This window comes from Carassius carassius, chromosome 18, assembly GCF_963082965.1.
Source record: "Carassius carassius chromosome 18, fCarCar2.1, whole genome shotgun sequence".
Classification (NCBI taxonomy): Eukaryota; Metazoa; Chordata; class Actinopteri; order Cypriniformes; family Cyprinidae; genus Carassius; species Carassius carassius.
Genome location: NC_081772.1, coordinates 3,779,775 through 3,799,025, shown reverse-complemented (window position 1 = coordinate 3,799,025; position 19,251 = coordinate 3,779,775). Strand labels below are relative to the sequence as shown.

Below are 19,251 nucleotides of genomic sequence, written 5' to 3'. Positions count from 1 at the left end.
TCAATTTAATTCACATAGAATTCAATTTAATTCAGATAGAGTTCAATTTACTTCAAGGGCTAAATAGATATTATAGTGGGCCAAAAAATATTTGGACTCTAAACGTAATTTTTGCTAAATGACTTTATTTGTAGTATTGTTTTATATTTCAATTTATATTTTAATTTGTAGTTTTTAATTAAATATATACATTATTCATTAATATTCTAAATGTTTATAAAATAACTAGAAATAACAATATATATATATATATATCACCAACATAAAGCCACACAATATGTTTAATCTTCATTTTCAGCAGTATATCTATTGTATTATCATCCAACCAACTTTATGTGAACTGTCTTTGTTTGAAAAGTATGCTTTGTATAAAGTTAATGAAACTATTTCATATTTTCTTATCAAATGCAATGAAAATCTGATATTTTCAAGTGTTGCTTAAGTTTATGAACCCTTTTCGGTCCACAGTGCATGTGGAGAAGATGTGATCTTCCATCTGTCTGTCTGTCCTGTTTGTGAAGGTTCATCAGCTCTGCTGTGAATAAGATGCTTTATGCAAAGTTTCCAGGAAGCATGTGACTTCCAGTCTAGTGCAGTAGAGGTTTCTAACTACAACCACATCACACTTCGCTAATTAGGCAGGGCGAGAGAGAGAGAGAGAGAGAGAGAGAGAGAGAGAGAGAGAGAGAGAGAGAGAGAGAGAGAGAGAGAGAGAGAGAGAGAGAGAGAGAGGAGAGAGAGAGAGAGAGAGAGAGAGAGAGAGAGAGAGAGAGAGAGAGAGAGGGGGAGGGAGGGAGAGCAAAAAAGAAAGAGTGCGAGTGTTGCAGTCTTTACTCATTCTTCAGTGGACCACGATCAGTTCACATCTCTCTTCTGAACACATGCAGTCTCATATAGCCTGAGACAGACAGAGACAGATAAACAGGCTGAGAGAAAGACAGACGCTGAAGGAGGTCAAAGGTTTCACGGGGACTGAAGTGGCATGGCTCAGGGCTCTGACAATAGCGACACCAGCTACACCAAATCCCCCTCACCGGGCAATAAACAGGTAAGAGAGACTCAACCAGCACCATGCAAACACACACACACACACTATATATATATATATATATAGTGTGTGTTTGTGTATAAATTAGAAACTTTTTAATTATATAATATAAAAAACATGCAAAATATATGCAATATTTTTTCAATATATAGACATTTTAATATATATATATATATATATATATATATATATATATATATATATATATATATATATATATATATAATCAAAATATAATATTTAGATAATTATATAAATAAGTGATAAAAAACATAATTTTAATACAAAATAAATTATCTGATCAAATGCTATTATTTTGCTATTATTAGAAGCATTATTTTGCTTCTTCATACCTGCTTCTTTGTTTACATTAAACTGAATTTAATTCAATGAATCAATGTTGAAACACATGGTGCAACATGCATCCAACCAGATGGTATATAACATACAAAATGAACATTAAGTGAAATATGACATTATGAATTGCATCTCGACACCTAAATCCCACTTATTTTACTGTAGATTTCACATGCATTTCCAACACTGTCTGTGAATGAGTATGTGTGCATGTGACTGTAGATTTGCACATGTGTGTATGAATGATTATGATTCTGCTGAGAGGAAGTCATGAGGCTAGAGGTGATTTTAACCTTCATACTGAACCGTTCACATGCTATTTCAGTATTTATGAAGGTAGCAGCTTTAGTGTTGAGTAACTGACTCTAACTATAGAGCTGCACACAGCATCGTGCTGTGAGAGAGTCTGACAAACGTTAGTGATTGTGAAACTGCCGTTAAGATGGCACGAGGCTTTACGAGCTGAAGGTGATCTGAATTCAACGGCCACTACATCCTCTCCAACCTCACCGGACGAGAGAGATGTTTATCACTGAGAGAACATGATTCAGACATAGCAACTGTGCAAATCCCCCTTTAGTTTCTTTACATGCATCATGCATCTACAAGCAATGGCTTCTGAACACTTAAGACACACATGAATGTCGATGTATTAGCAAAATATAAAAACAAGCACCATTTATTTTGAAGAAAGATACTTTTCATGCAGTTTGATATATAGATTCCAAATTAAGTACTTTGACACTTGTTATCTGTGATGTTTATAGCACATGTGTGAAGTTCAGGTGAATCGAATTCTGCCAGGTGAATCTGCCAAAGATAACCAAAATACCAGTTGGCAAATACTAGAGAAGTGTATAATGGCTCTAAACTGCAGCTAAATGCTTCATAGATGAACCTGGTTTTATCATGAAGCAGCTCAGCTCTATACGTCTGTCAGCAGATGTTTCCCTGAATTCACCTCAAACTGAGCTAGTAATAAACATGAACACACCTCTGGAGGGTCTCTTATTGTGGGGATTTTGTTATTTGGAAAAAGTCACTGACAATGAGTCTTGTGGGTTCAGTAAAGGACGTCAGAGCTCAGGGGCTGCTGAGGGAAAAGATTGCTCTCTGTCTTTGAAAATGTCACACCTGTCTGCCACAACATGTGAAAAACATGCAGTCATGGAGGAGGCTTTCAACCAAAGTCTTGTCCTTTAAACTGTAGTTCCTGTGGCTCAGTGGTAGAGCATTACATTAGAAGTGCAAAAGATTGTGGGTTTGATTCCCAGGGAACACGTTAGGTAAAAAAATGAAAATAATTCTGCTTTGGATAAAAGCGTCTGCTAAATATGTAAATATAAACTACTAGAATAATGATAAAACATCTCTGCTACAGAATTGTTTAAAGGAGAAAATTTTAATCCTTAATTAAAACTAATGTTTGTTTAAAATCATTTTATAATATGTATATATATATATATATATATATATATATATACACACACACACACACACACACACACACACACACACACACACTCTCTCTCTCTCTTTCTAGTGTGTGTGTGACAGAGAGAGAGAGAGTGGATGTCATTTCAGATCTTTAAAATTTGTCATTTAAATATAATAACTCAGCTGATGTCACCAAGATCATGCAGACATTAAATATGTTAAGCAGTAGTCATTGTTTAGGTTAAAATCTTGCCAATAATTTAATGTAAGTAGACATTAATATAAGAAAAGTTGCAGTAAAAAATAATAAATATTAAATTAAATTAAAAGAACATTACCCTTGGGACAAATGGATATGCTCTGGAGAATGAATTTGAGCTTCAACCTCTACATCCTGGTCAGAAAACCTCTTCAAAGTATTCCAGTCTGACGAAAAGACTTGATCTGAGAGAACATCTAGTAAAATGTGTTGCAAATGCATGTCAAGGTTTTGAGCTGACTCTGTGTGTTGATTTTCAGGGTTCAACGGATGACGTAAGGAAGGTGATGAGGAGAGAAAAGAACCGCATCGCGGCGCAGAAGAGCCGAATGAGACAAACGCAGAAAGCCGACAGTCTGCACCTGGTGAGAACTTCATCCAGAAACACCATCCATAACACACCTGACACAAAGTGAAGTTCTAATTAACTCTAATTAAACAAAACAAACACTTCATGAACTTGCATTGCTTAGTGCTGCAAACTGACTTAGAAACAATCAGAAGGTACAGGTACAGAAAAATCCAAGAAGAGAAGAGCATCCAGCATCAGAGCATCCAGCTGTGTTACAGGCATGATGCTGATTGACTCTTGACTGTATTTACATGAGGCTTTACTGACCATGTGGGGATGCGTCATGGCTTCTGTCGTGCTTCACACTTGTTGTGGCTCTGGTCTTGTTTGCTTCAGATTCTGGCATTAATTACATCGCGTGGGTGAAACGCTCAGCTGAAACGATTGGCCATGCACCTAGTAAATTCTCTGTAATTTATCAAGAAAACAACAACAGTCCTCAAATCTGCATGATTGTTCTTACAGAAATGGGATGCCTGCATTATTAAATTCAATTCCTGTGCTCTGAACCTGAGCACACGCCTGTCTAACAGTCGTCAAACCGTTTGGATAGCATTCGGCTCTTAGTCAAAGCCAAAACCCTCTATCACTTTCATTCAGTATTTGTGTTATATGGGTGTTTCCCTCTGGTATTACTCATGTCCTTTCACCTTGCACATGCTGTTTCAGGGACTCTTAACAGAACAGATCTACTGCAGTACTGCTCAACTTTACATCAGCTAGAAAAATAGATCCTACACTATTAAAAATAAAGGTTCAAAAGGGGGTCATAGCGATGCCATATAAAAGAACCATTTTTGATTCCCCAAAGAACTATTTGTTTCTCAGTGTGAAGAATATTTGTATAATCTGAAGACCTTTTTGGACTTTAAAGAACCTTTTGTGTATTTGGTTCCATGGATGTTAAAGTTTCTTAATGGAACCATCAATGCCAATTAAGAACCTTTATTTTGAGAGTGTAAGATTTATTTAAAGGGATAGTTCAACCAAAATATTTAGTTCTATGTCGTTCCAATCCTGCATGACTGTCTGTAACACAAAAACAAGATTCAACAAATTCAAAAATTTGCATGTCACGTTCAGTGATGAGGCCTGTGAGACATCAAACACGGTTTGAAAATGACTAGATGAAAACATGAGAATTGAAAGCTGTGGCTGAGAGGAGATAATCTTTGAATGAGGGCTTCAGTTGATGGCTTCAGAAGACATATAGATAGTCAGGTTAGACACCATATTGAATTTAACATGAATGAAATGTGACTGGGAACGATAGACTTAGACTTTACAATGGCATGCACTGTATAAAGATTCAAGAACATGTCATTTTCATAATTCAGAAGTTCATAAACTTTCAAAACTGGAGTTTTTGTCAACTGAAAATTATTTTCGGAAAAAAATTTCATCAGCTGAACAGACGGATTATCTTTAAACAACAGTACAATCCATAAAACACACAGTACTCCTATCCCTCAAAGCCTCGTTTTCGTTCCTGTCAAAAATTAAATATGGCATTCCCTGACTAAGGTCTATAGGTTTCGAACATGATGCACAATTTACATAGTTTTTTGTCATTTTCAGAGTCAGCAATGGCCATTGCATGTGATTCTTCAAAATTTTTCCTTTTGTGTTGCACTGATAAATCAAACTGATTTTAAACAAAATGAGGGTGAGTAAAATTTTTTGAGTGAACTACACCTTTAAATACAACAGGTTTTTACACTCACAGACAAAAGTACAAAACTAAGTTGGTACAATTTCAAAAGGTATTAATATGTACACTTTGATAAAAAAAACACAGTACAACTGTACATTGCAAGTTGAAAACTTACACCGTCTCACAGTCAGAATGTCCATGTCTACACAGAACAAAAGAAACGCATTCAAAATTGGCACGTTAACAAACAGTGTTTTGTTTAAACACTTTTGGCCCAGTTGGCCTTCCGTACATATAGTACACATACAGCTCTATTTTAATACAATATACGCACAGCTCGCACATGAGCTTAGATTTTTTTGTTCTAATTAGTTTGCCCACAAGGTGGCAACATACTGGCACCGTGTCTTTGTTTACAGTTGGAAAATAAAATGTAAAAGACAGAACAAGAGCAACAACAAACTGCTGAAGGTAACAATAACAGTAGATGTCCGTGTTGACAAGTGCTTATTTGAGGAGATTAAAAGATACCTGCAACTCTAGTTTAAACAAGTGCAGGCATTTTTATCGCTCATAACCTATGGAGAGAAAAAGCGCAGACGCTGAACAAAGGTGAATATGGATTAAGATATTACATGGAGTAAATTTTGAAAGGCTGCACGTTTGACTGTGCGCATGAGCTAAAAGTGGAATTATACTGTAATTAAATCCTTTATCAAATACTACATCTGGATCATAATCGGTAATAATCAAAGCAAAGATGTAGTAGATCGCTTCCATCAACACCCTAAAAGCTTGCACAGTCCTTTGCCACATCCTGGATCAACATTTGACTTGGTAGCATTAGGCAGTTTTCATTTATATGCTGTTTATTGCGATGATAGCATTGTTTTTCCCATGCATCTGCTTGCATATGTGATTGCTTGTTTTTGCATCTTCCTTGCATGTGTTTTTGACTGGCACATTCTAGATTTATTCAGGAGATGCGTAATAGCGCCCCCTGCCATTTCATAGTGTGAGCGTGGAAAATTCTGTTTGGTATGGAAAGAGTTAAGTCGTGAAAACGAAAAACAACATTTGTTATGTTGAGATCATGAGAAAAAATGTAATCATGATAAATGAGAAAACATCTTTATATCAAGATCACAATAAAATTAAGACGTGAAAACAAGAAAAAAGATCATGAGAAAATTAAGTTGTGAAAATGAGAAAAATTAAAGGGGTAATATGATGCGGTTTAAATTTTTCCTTTCTCTTTGAAGTGTTACAAGCTCTTGGAGCATGAAGAAGATCTCTAAAGTTGCAACGACTAAAGTCTCAAATTCAAAGAGATATTCTTTATCTTAAGTAAATTCTTTATTTTAAGTAAAGACTCTACCACGCCCCCACATGTCTACATCACTATGTGGAAATATTTGCGTAATGTTGCCAACGCAAAGAAAGAAGGCATGGTTAAAGTAAACGCAGTTAATGTTAACGCAGTCATGTCAGTGAGATGCTGTGTGTATCTAGGCAAAAGCAAAAGCACTTTATTGCTTTACATTTCCGACGAGTGCTTGTAAAAATGAAGTCACGAAAATGAGAAAACTTTTGTTATGACAAGATAACTAGAAAATTAAGTCAAGAAATTCAGAAAACAACTTTTGTTATGACAAGATCACTAGAAAATTATGTCAAGAAAGAGAAAATTTGAAAATTTTAAGAAAATTAAGTTGTGATCACGAGAAAAAAAATAAGGAAAAATAATCATAATCCATGTCCTCTTAGCACTCCCGTAAATATGTACCAATTAGGGGTAAATAAGGTACCTTTTAGCTTTTGTACCTAAGTGTACTGCCCCGCTGACAGCTTTGTAGGCTACCTTTTTTCTGAGAGTGTATAGTGATTGAAGTGAATCTACTGAATGGATTCTGCTTGAGAATGAGATCTGGTCTGATTCACAGAAAACACTCAGATGTCAAAGGAAACTGATAAGTCGTCTTTTTTCAGGAAGAGAGAAGTTTGATAAGCTAGTTGATAAGCTTGACCTGGTGTCAGACTCAGTACTGACAGCCCCCGCTACAGTTCTCAGCATCAGTGATCTGATAAAACACACACACACACACACACACAAACACACACACTGACCTCATGCGAGTTCCCCTGAACTCAACCGGTTAAACGCAGAGTGGGAGATGCTGTCCCGACAGGCACATACCACTTACCAGGAACCGCATATCATTTCGATTCTGAGGTTGCACAATTTTTGAGAAATCCACATATAGGTCACACATCAGCACATATGAATATAGAGAGTCTTTACACTGATAATGCTTAATATCCTTTAATATCCAGATGTGTAAACATCTGAAATTTTATCAAGTAAAGGTCATGGCTAAAGTAATGGGTGCATCAGGTATTATTATAGTATTTATTAATATTTTGAAGCCTTTATTTTTAGACTTTCGGTTTTTATTTTAATTTAGGTCTTAGTCTAGTTTTTATTGATTTTTATTTGAATTATTATTTTTTATTAATAATTTAATTTATTTAATTAAGATTTAATTAGGTTTATGTATTTATTTAAATGCCTAAAACAAAAACAATATGTAATTTAATATTATTTTTTTTACTTCATCTTTATTCCAATTAACAAAAAATAATCTTAATTAATCTGTTTTGTTTTTTGTTTTTATACACTTTACAGTTTTTTTTTTTCAAAATGAGCTTTATTAATAGGTTACACGCTTTATTTATTAATTTATTTATATTAAGTTAATTTAAAAATAAATAAATATTTTTGGAGTACAGGACTTAAAAAAACATTTACTAAGCAATTTCTAAGTGTAAATAGTGCTCAAGTAAATGCACTCGGAGTTATTATCCATATTACAGATTATTTCAATTTTATTTAAAACTAATTATAATAATCCAATTATATGATATAATAGTACATTCATAATCTGCTCCTGACAAACAAAAACAAGTCCAAAGTTGAAAATTATATAGAGGAAACTCATGTACTCATTCTGGGTAAGGTAGACTAAGGTAGTATGTGGTTTCGCTCTTCGCCGCTATACTTGATAAACAGGAAGCTGAAATTTCCCTCTGTATTACACGTTTCCTGTAGTGTCTGCTCATGCCATGTTTTTTGGTTGAGGCCTGCCTGAGAAACGTGGGCCGTCGAGGGGAGTGTTCAGCTGTCATTTCTGGTAAGGTGTCGCTACGGGCCGTGGGCAGATAAAGTTGAATGACGCTTGTCAGAGGGGTTTTACCCAAGAGTGACTGGAAGGCAGCGGAGCGGCTAGTCGAGCTACAGGTTGATGACATCGCTGAGCGGGAACCATCATGACCCCATAGAGTACCTAAAAATAATGGCCAGTAAGCATATGCATTATATAAGCATATCTATTTCTAGCCTGTTATTACTTGACATGTGGCTACTTAAAATTTTACCTGTGGACATTTATGCTGATATTGTGGTTTGTGAAGTATTATTTTATGTTAAGTGCAATACAAATAAAAATGAGCAGTTTATAAATATTTTACATAAACAGACAACCAATCAGTAGCAAGCCACCTCATTAATTATTCATAAGCTTTGACAGTAACCATACAGTGACAGGCCTTATTGTGTTTCAGCTTCTGAAAGAAAAAAGATTTTTTAACACTGTGCTTGTTCAATCAAACAAAATGTATTGACCTCATAAATATGTAAATAAAAACAGTAACAGATTTACAAAAGTACAGGCAACCAATCATATACCAAAACAGCGCTTACCTCATAAATTATTCATATGCTCTGCACTGTCACAAAAAGATTTCACATGCTTTGTTTTGTTTCAACGTCTGTCTGAAATAAAGAATTAAATGCTATGGCAAACATTTTCGCAATTGGATAAGCAGTTAGTATTAAACTAGGTTGCGTGCCTTTTTGACCATTTGTCGTTACTGACTTAACAAATATGTAAAGAATTCAACAACACATTTACAAATGTACAGATCATCAACCAATCATAAACCAAACAGTTCTCAACTCATGAATTATTCATATGCTCTGTACAGTCACAAAATATTTCAGACGCTTTTATCTTTCAGAGTCTGAAAGTGAAATGAAAATATCAAATATTTTCAATATTTTAAAAATTGGATAAGTAGTTATAAAACTAGGCTGCTTGGCTGTTCCACCAATCACTGACCTCATAAATATGTGAACGGTTAACAAATACTCAATACACAGGATTAAATACTAACCTAGGATTATGCAAAGCCCACAAGTGCGGTCGACATTGATGCAATCCATGATTATTGTGTACTTTGTAACTATAAGCAGAGGTGGGTAGTAACGAGTTACATTTACTTCGTTACATTTACTTCGTTACATTTACTTGAGTAATTTTTGGGGTAACTAATACTTTTTGGAGTATATTTAAAGATGGGTACTTTTACTCTTACTTGAGTAAATTTTTTGGGAAAAATCTGTACTTTTACTTCGTTACTGTGGGCGACGCTCCTCTCGTTACTTTATCTTAATGCAATAAATGTTATAACTGCTTTATTTTATTCCAAACGTGCCATCTACTTTTCTCTGGACAATGAGCGATGCCCATTCGCGAATGATTCATTCTTTTGAGTCGATTCTGTTCAAAGGCTTGATCAAACCAATTGGCAAACGAGTGAATTGGTTCATGAATCAGTTTGAATGAGTCGTTCAGTTCCCTGCCGCACGCGCTGAGCGTCTGAAGCGGTTCACTCAAGAGTTGTAACGTTTAAGAACATCAGTAGCGTTGAAAACGTGGCTATGGAACTGCACTGAATTGAAATCTGCAAAGGCTATTATTTGCTAGCGATGGAGATCCTTATTAGATGAACACCGCGTGTGCTGTCTACTGTTTAACAGGTAATAACTTGGGCTACATTCGATTACAGTACACGATACCACTGTGACATTAGTTTGTTGTACGTGTGGCTTATAACAGAGGGGAGTCAAGTTGAATGCAGCTTCCAAAAGACAAAAAATAGCCGATTAAGATTTTATTAATTTTAATACAATCACACCGGCGTGAGAACGTTCAGTGAGTCATATCATCAGCTGCTAAATTCAGATCTGTGATCGCTGGCTGGCGCTGAGCCAGAGATAGATGCGTTCCCTTTCGAGAGTACTCTCGTACTGCGTAAGCTAGCTTACGCTATGGGAAAAGGTCCCCTTTTCTCGAGAATATGAAGCCAAAAATTATCCTTAATTTTTAAATAATGTAAAACGCAGTGCTGCAGCACAGCAGACCCAAGCGAAGCGGCTCGCGCGCTTATTGGCTGTGCTGCGGCAACTGCAGCAACCTATGGTGAGGCGGCGGAGAGTAACGAACCAATGGGGGCGCTTCGCGCCCATTGGACATCAGAGCGCGCCAAAATAGGCGTGGCTGGAACTATATAAGCCACCGCTTCACCATAGGGATCAGATTTCATCTCCTTCAGCGATCTCACCTGCACTTCGCTGTCTTCTCCGGAGAAGCCTCTACACGCCGTCGAAAAGCCTCTCAGCGGGATAGCACTGCAACGCAGATCTGAGGACGCCGGCTCGTGCTTCATCTCGACGCCGCCTTCAGCACTCGCTTCCTGCTGCGCCATCCGGCGTGACTATATCCTTTTCAAAGCTAGTGTGTTTGCCGCTGCATCACACTTTTTTCCTCCAGAATTCGAGGCGTTGTTTCAAATGCCTCGGGTCTGCGCTTCCTGCCGAGGCCCTCTGCCCAGCGAGGACCGCCACATCATCTGTGTCTCCTGCCTGGGCCGCGAGCATGCTGAGAGCGCACTCTTCAAGGGCGGCTGCCCTGAGTGCGACGACATGGCTATATCGACCCTGCGGGCTCGATTAGCTCAAACCAGCCACGATGCTCCACCCGCTCCGCCTCTTCTCTCTCAAGTGTCGCGTAAGAAACGCTGCGATCAGAGAATGCCTGAGCATACTGCTACACGCGAGCTCACGCCGGAACACTCCCCGCGTGCCTCGCCCGCTCTCTCTCTTTCGCCTGTCCTCTTCGTGGACGAGCAGCGCCAGTCCCTGCTCACCAGCGCCCCCTTCTCCTTCGGAGCGCCTGAGGCGGAAGAGGACAGACACGACAGCCTTTCTCTCGCCGCGTCCAGTAGTGAGGAATGATCGGGCTCCATTGCGGACCCCCCCCCCTCTACAGCACCCAGCTGCACCGGACAACGCGCCGATATCGACGCGGAGCTTACTCGCGTGCTTACAAGGGCTGTCAGCGACCTTCAGCTCGAATGGTTCCTGCAGGGGCGCCCTTCGGCCCCTCCGCAAAGAAACGCCCCCTTCTTCCCGGAAGTTCACAATGAACTCACGAAGTCGTGGAAAGCCCCATTCTCCGCACGCTTGAAGACTTCTGTCTCGTCAGCGCTCTCCTCTGTCGACGGCGCCCGAGACCACGGTTACGAGAGCCTCCCCCCTCTCGAGGAGGCTATTGCTGCACACCTCTGCCCGCCCTCAGCCGCTGGATGGCGGTCGAAGCCTGTGCATCCATCCAAGCCGTGCCGCACCACCTCAGCTCTCGCTGGCCGAGCTTACACCTCCGCTGGTCAAGCTGCTTCGGCTCTACACACCATGGCTGTGCTGCAGGTTTTTCAGGCCAGACTTCTCCGTAACCTGGACGAGTCTGCCCCAGATACCTATGACTTTAAAGATCTCCGCAGCGCTACTGATCTAGCCCTGCGTGCGACAAAGACCACAGCACAAGCGATCGGCCGAAGCATGGCAAGCCTCGCTGTTTTAGAGCGACACCTCTGGCTCATGCTCACGGAGATGAAAGACGCCGACAAATCCGCCTTTCTCGACTCTCCTATCTCGCCTTCCGGCCTCTTTGGCCAGTCGGTTAAGGGTTTCGCTGAACGCTTCACTGAGGCTCAGAAAACGTCACAGGCAATGAGACACTTCCTGCCGAAACGCTCTAGCTCTGCTGCGGGACGCCGTAGAAATGCGCCGCCCCCTCAGACCTCGAAGCCATCGCAGCCAGACTTACAGTCTCGCCCAGCGACCAAAACCCAGCACCGCTCTCGCTCTACGAGCCGCAAACCGCCAGAGAGACGGGGACCTCGGCCCAGGATTGTGCTGAACCCCGAGCCTCCGAAGCCCTCCTGACCTTCAGGCTGAAAAGACCGTGGTTAAGTCCCGCTGCGGCCGGACCACCACACAAGAAACCTCACATGCTTCCTCCAATCCCCTCACTAAAGGCGGTTGGAGATGTCTATACTGCAGTAAACGAGCCTGTTACAATGCACGCACGCCTGCACACAAACGCCGTTTTCACGGCGACCTCAATAAAGCACAAAAAGAGCTTTTTCTATGTAGGCAGTGTGCCCACTACACAGTACGCACCCCTACATGTATACACACTCCCCCAAGTGTCACAAAGACTCACTCGGGTCTCCTTTCATGCCCACCTTCCCGCTCGTGCCGGAGGTGCTCTAAATGTAGCGCGCGTGCCCACTTCTCAGTGCGCAACCCTACAGATAAGCGCTGTCACCACAGTGTCACAAGCACAGCATACTCGAGCTACTGGTCCCCTCATAACAGGCGGCCAGTGCCCGAAGCACATTCAACCCATAGCCGCACGAGCCGCTGCATGGCAGGCCATCCCCGGCATATCAAATTGGGTTTTGAATATAATACAACGAGGTTACTCGCTCCAGTTCGCTCGCAGACCGCCGCGCTTTCGCGCCGTGGTCGAAACGAAAGTGAAAAGCGAAATGACACACGTCCTTCGCGCCGAACTGATAAACCTTCTTGCAAAAGGGGCGATAGAAACTGTCCCCCCTGCGCAGCGCGAGTCAGGCTTTTACAGCCGCTACTTCCTCGTACCAAAAAAGGATGGCGGTCTCAGACCCATCCTAGATCTCAGACGTTTGAACAAAGCGCTTATGACGCGATCGTTCAAAATGTTAACTACCAAACAAATACTCGCGCAAATTCGCCCGAGGGATTGGTTTTTCTCAGTGGATCTGAAAGACGCTTACTTTCACATTCAAATAGCACCCCATCACAGGCCATTCTTGAGATTCGCCTTCGAGGGGCAGACTTATCAGTACATGGTTCTTCCATTCGGCCTCTCCGTAGCGCCCCGTACGTTTACACGGTGCATGGATGCCGCTCTCGCACCCCTGAGAATGCGGGGAGTGCGAATATTGAACTACCTCGACGACTGGCTAGTTTTAGCCCATTCCGAGGAACTACTGACGACACACAGATCCTGGATCCTCAGCCATTTAGAATGCCTGGGTCTCACGATCAACACTGTCAAGAGCGCTCTGTCTCCCAGCCAGAGGATTTCCTTTTTGGGGATAGACATAGACTCTGTGACATGTACAGCGCGTCTGACGTCACAGCGCGCTCTCACTATTCAGCATTTAGCCGTGTCGTTCAAAGCCGGGTCTCTTTACCCGCTCAAACGATTTCAGGAAATGCTAGGTCTGATGGCATCAGCCTCTGCAGTTCTCAAACTGGGCCTGCTGCGCATGCGCCCACTACAGCGCTGGCTGAGAGACCGTGTTCCAGCGCGCGCCTGGATTTCCGGCCGCGCGCGCATCAGGGTGACCCACGGCTGCATCACAGCTCTGGCCCCTTGGAAAATAGCCAACTGGTATCAGTTAGGCGTAAGCACGGGCGCTGTCTCGAAATGGAAAGTAGTCTCGACAGATGCATCCAACCTCGGTTGGGGCGCCCTGTACGAGGGCAGGTCTGCCTCCGGCCTCTGGTCGAGCCCGGAGCGACTGTTACACATAAACTGTCTGGAGATGATAGCGGTCGAACTATCCCTGAAAGCTTTCCTCCCATTTTTAAAGGGCCACCACGTTCTGGTCAGATCAGACAGCATGTCAGTGGTGGCCTACATAAATCACCAGGGTGGTGTCAGGTCAGAAACCTTGCACACCCTGACCGAGCGTCTTCTGACATGGGCACATTACAATCTGCGCTCGCTAAAGGCAGCGCATGTACCTGGCATCCTGAACCGGGGCCCGGACATGCTTTCCAGGGCGAATGTTCCCCCTGGGGAGTGGTCTCTTCACCCACAGACGGTTCAGTTGATGTGGAGCATCTTCGGCAGGGCAGAGGTCGACCTCTTCGCCTCAGAAGACAACGCTCATTGCCCAATATATTTTTCAAAGAGCAGGGACGCGCTGGCCCTCGATTGGCCCAGACGCCCGCTTTATGCCTTCCCACCGGTCGCGATGCTACCGCAGGTCATCGATCGGGTCAGGAAGAGCAGATGTGCTATGCTGCTAGTAGCCCCACTCTGGACGACCCAACCTTGGTTCTCCGAGCTGATGCAGCTGTCCAGTACAGCCCCATGGCCAATACCGCTGCGGAAAGATCTCCTCACGCAGCTGAAGGGCGCGCTCTGGCATCCCCACCCCGAACTTTGGGCCCTTCATGTATGGCCCCTCAACGGGTACCCGGGAACCTCCCTGAGGGAGTGTTAAAGACCATTACGGAAGCCAGAGCGCCCTCAACCAGGCGCCTATACGCGCAGAAATGGTCAGTGTTCTCCACCTGGTGCGGGACACGGAACCTAGACCCTCACTTATGTGACGTGACGGAGATACTCTCCTTCCTACAGGAGCGTTTAGATGCGGGCAGATCCCCGTCTACGCTCAAAGTGTATGTGACAGCCATTGCAGCTTCTCATGCTCCGGTGGCCGGCCTATCACTGGGAAAAAACGAACTGGTCATTCGTTTCCTTAAGGGAGCTCGTCGGATGAACCCTCCCCGACCCCCTTCAATCCCTTCCTGGGACCTGTCTACGGTCCTAGAGGCCTTAAAGGGCCCCCCTTTTGAACCGCTTCAGTCTGTCTGTATGAAGCTTCTTTCGTTCAAAACCGCTTTTCTACTGGCTCTGGCCTCAGTCAAGCGAGTGGGGGATTTACATGCGCTATCTGTAAGCGCTGACTGTCTCGAGTTTGGGCCTAATGACTCCAGAGTCATTCTCAGACCAAGACACGGCTATGTCCCCAAGGTGCTCTCAACACCGTTCAGAGCGCAGGTCATCTCGCTGTCAGCCCTTTCCTCGCAAAGCGACGAAAGCAACGCGAGCTTCATCTGCCCCGTCAGGGCTCTTAAAACCTATATTGCGCGCTCCGCCTTATTCAGGAGGTCGGACCAGCTCTTCATATGCTTTGGTGGGCGCACCCGAGGTCTCGCCACCACGAAGCAAAGCCTATCGCGATGGATAGTAGACACTATCTCGCTGGCTTACAAATCTAAGGGCCTTCACTGCCCGTTCTGCATCAGAGCCCATTCCACCCGAGGTATGGCCTCGTCATGGGCGTGGTCCTGCGGGATACCACTGGATGATATCTGTGCGGCGGCAGGCTGGGCCTCTCCGTCCACATTTATTAGATTCTATAATCTGCAAGTCCCTGCCCTGCAGGCCAGGGTACTTTCTATATAGACGTGCTAAGCCTTATCACGTCCCCCTTTTTTCGTTCCCTATATAAAGCTCACTAAGGTTGGCTGTTGGGACTGGGATTTCTCCTGCTATAAAGCCCCGAGCTCTCGCCTCGGGCTGTGACAGGTCGAAGTTCCCGAGCACGCACGGCGTTTTACATTGTGTTCCCATAGCGTAAGCTAGCTTACGCAGTACGAGAGTACTCTCGAAAGGGAACGTACTCGGTTACTAACGTAACCTCGGTTCCCTGAGATGAGGGAACGAGTACTGCGTAACCTGCCGTGCTATGTGCTCGGACCGGGTGATCGCTTCAGTCGATTTAAAACCTGATCCCTATGGTGAAGCGGTGGCTTATATAGTTCCAGCCACGCCTATTTTGGCGCGCTCTGACGTCCAATGGGCGCGAAGCGCCCCCATTGGTTCGTTACTCTCCGCCGCCTCACCATAGGTTGCTGCAGTTGCCGCAGCACAGCCAATAAGCGCGCGAGCCGCTTCGCTTGGGTCTGCTGTGCTGCAGCACTGCGTTTTACATTATTTAAAAATTAAGGATAATTTTTGGCTTCATATTCTCGAGAAAAGGGGACCTTTTCCCATAGCGTAAGCTAGCTTACGCTGTACTCGTTCCCTCATCTCAGGGAACCGAGGTTACGTTAGTAACCGAGTACGTTTTACAGCACTGCGCATTATAACCAATCACACAAGATTCTGTTGAGCTTTTGAATGCAATGGCCAATCAGAGGCGTTCAGATGAGTCATCGCTAAAACACCGTTGCTTCCTTCACTCGCTCACTGACTGGAGACCTCTTTCTGGCGAATTCTCTCGTCAGAAACAACAAAGTGCAGATGTGTGTACGAATCTGTAAATAAGATATTGATTTCACAGTGTTAACAGGTTCAGTGATTTTAATGGGAGTTTCTGAGAGTGATTGAAATCTAGACTGTCAGTGAAAATGATTTTTGATAATGTCAATGTTATTTGCTCTCTTTCTGAACAATGAAAGATTAGTAGCAATTTTTATATCACATTAACTTTCAATGTTAAATTCACATTTAATATAAAGTCAGTCGTATTAAAAATATGTTATGGCATGACACCTATATCTGTTACTTAAGTAAACAGACAGGTTTTTATAATAAATTACATAATTAGGCTACTTTGACCATCGCATATTATCATTATTAACATTCTATGAAATGTGAGAATCGAGATTTTTTATTATATAGTTCATGCGTCTGGGAATTTTTCTAATAAAAATGAAAAAAAAATAAATACAAAAAATAATGCTAATAATAATTTGCCAATATGCTGTTGTGGCTGCTGTGTCACATGACGACCCTCATATGCCTAGACACAATTAAATATGATATTTTCACAATATTTACGCTTGCAGAAATATACTTCTGCGAGCAGACAGAAGAAGATCTGTCAATGTGCATTTGGTTCATTATGTTCAGATGTTCAGTAACTTAGCGGTCATGTGAGGAGTTTTCACTCTTCTCTGTGTCAGAGGTTATATATACATATATAATACATACTTTAAAATATAATTTATTTCATGATGCAAATCCGAATTTTCATCAGCTGTTACTCCAGTTTTCAGAGTTATGATCCTTAAAAATATAATTCTAAAATAGCCTATTGATTTATTACCAGTGCTGGAAACAGTTTTGGTACTTAATATTTTTGTGGAACCTGTGACATTTTGTTTAGGATTATTTGATGTATATAAAGATAAAAAGAACATCATTGATAGTAAATCAACATATTGGAATGATTTCTGAAGGATTATGTGGCATTGAAGACTGAAGTAAAGGCTGATAAAATATATATATACACACACACATACATTACATACACTTTATCTATATATCTAAATAAAAATAGGCTCCGTATATATGACCCAAAGTAACTAGCAACTAACTACTTGAGTAGATTTTTTCATCCAGTACTCTTTTACTCTTACTCAAGTAACTATTCAGACTAGTACTTTTACTTTTACTTGAGTACAGTTTTTGGGTACTCTACCCACCTCTGACTGTAAGGACATCTAGAGGACAAAACTCAAAATTCATGTCCTGCAGAATGTATAATGTACTTGCATGTTCTTCAGAAAAAGTACAGTATCACATTAAATCTGATTTCAGGAGCTTATTAAATGTATTTTATTTTCTGTTGTGCTGCAGGAAAGTGAAAGTTTGGAGAAGGAAAACGCAGCGCTCAGAAAAGAGGTGAAAAGACTCACGGAGGAGGCCAAATATCTGTCCACGGTCCTGAGCAACCATGAGCCGCTGTGCACGGGCTTGAGCGGCGCGTCCACGGAGATTCTTTACGGCGCGCACCACGGCGCGTTCCACCAGCATATTAGCATGCCGCACTACCCGCTCTGACCGGCAGAGGCCGCTGGAATCCGCCTGTGGGCGACAGTCAATGAACTTTGGTTTGAGTCATTAACCACAAAACAGATTCATCAGCGGGCATCGAAGAGATCTTAAAATCATCTACTGAAAATCAGAAAAATAAAAAAAAGCGTCCAGATGTAACGATTTCTGTGACAATGATATCTTAATATCATTTTTTTCGTCTTAAGCAAAATAATCCCAGCTCCTCGAACAAAACCTCATGTCTGTAAAATGCAAGCATCTGTAGAGTTAAAACGTTGGCTACTTGCAAAGGTGCATGGCAATGACACAATGAATGTTTTCAATTTAGATTTCATTAGAAGCCACTCTACTGATTCATATGATCATTTACTTTATTCTATTTCTGTGAAATGTTTATGAGACGACATATGGGACTTGATTCTAAGAAAAAGTGATGATGATTGTTTATCCTGTTCACAGATATTATGTGTGAATGTTTTTCTATTATGACTCATTTAAGATGTTGAATTGATCAAACATTCTGAATGTACTTTATACACAATTCTAGCCGATTATTTTTATTCTAAACCCTTTGGGATATTCTAAAGTTGGACAAACTGCTAAGTTATCCTATATCTCAAAATTGGAGGAAGGAACATTTGTATGTGTGATCTTCTGCGATCACCTGTGATAAAATAAATAAAAACGTAAAATATACAGACACGTTTCATGAATTTGAACTTATTTTCCTCTCCGTTTCATTTATCATGAACAAATGTTGTACTAGCCTAATTATAATGCATGAAATATTTCATTTTCAGACAGCACAAGATGTTTGGTCCTCCTAATAAATGTATCTGTTTAATATTATACCGGTACTAAAATTGCTAAAAAAATCAATTCAGTCTAATTGTAATCATAAATCATTATCAAGCTTAGAAATTATTATTATCCAGTATCTATATTAAACTAAACCTGCATTTTCTTGTCCTCTTCCCATTCCCTTTTCCAGATTTTATTAATAAAATGAAAGTAAATTAAGACTAAGATTAATGTTAGAGAATCTAATGTATCCCACTTTTATGTAGATGATGCACAACTCTATCTTCCACTGAATAAAGGTGATTGTGATGACTTACTACTATGAGATTAGGTTATGGATGGCACAGAACTTTTTACAGTTAAATGAGGCTATAACAGAATGCCTAATATTTGGCCCTATTATACCGTCTTCACATGTGTTAACCGGTCTAGTCACAAATCTGCATAAGCAAGTAAGAAACTTGGGAGTGGTCTTTGGTAAAGATGGGATATTTTCAGTTAAGAAATATAGCAAAAATAAAAACAATTCTG

The 19,251-nt window shown here is 41.5% G+C and overlaps 1 protein-coding gene and 1 long non-coding RNA gene across 2 annotated transcripts; one reads left to right on the top strand and one right to left on the bottom strand.

Annotated features, from left to right (window-relative positions):
• The first annotated feature begins 747 nt into the window (after positions 1-747).
• LOC132091782 (basic leucine zipper transcriptional factor ATF-like) lies at positions 748-18,638 on the top strand. The gene is made up of 3 exons (XM_059497889.1): positions 748-1,048; positions 3,362-3,466; positions 17,722-18,638. Exons 1-3 carry the CDS (start codon positions 983-985, stop codon positions 17,923-17,925), a joined length of 375 nt encoding a protein of 124 aa, XP_059353872.1. The 5' UTR covers positions 748-982; the 3' UTR covers positions 17,926-18,638.
• On the bottom strand, positions 7,922-17,919 carry LOC132091783 (uncharacterized). The gene is made up of 3 exons (XR_009422132.1): positions 17,781-17,919; positions 8,868-8,939; positions 7,922-8,451 (listed from the first exon to the last, which is right to left on the bottom strand). It is a non-coding gene; the product is annotated as an uncharacterized LOC132091783 (long non-coding RNA).
• Positions 18,639-19,251: the final 613 nt, after the last annotated feature.

Bases quoted from the DNA above. Each gene is read 5' to 3' on its own strand.
- LOC132091782 (XM_059497889.1), top strand. From the start codon at position 983: ATGGCTCAGGGCTCTGACAATAGCGACACCAGCTACACCAAATCCCCC. The intron at 1,049-3,361 runs GTAAGAGAGACT...GTTGATTTTCAG, and splicing joins CCTCACCGGGCAATAAACAG to GGTTCAACGGATGACGTAAG. The intron at 3,467-17,721 runs GTGAGAACTTCA...GTTGTGCTGCAG, and splicing joins AAGCCGACAGTCTGCACCTG to GAAAGTGAAAGTTTGGAGAA.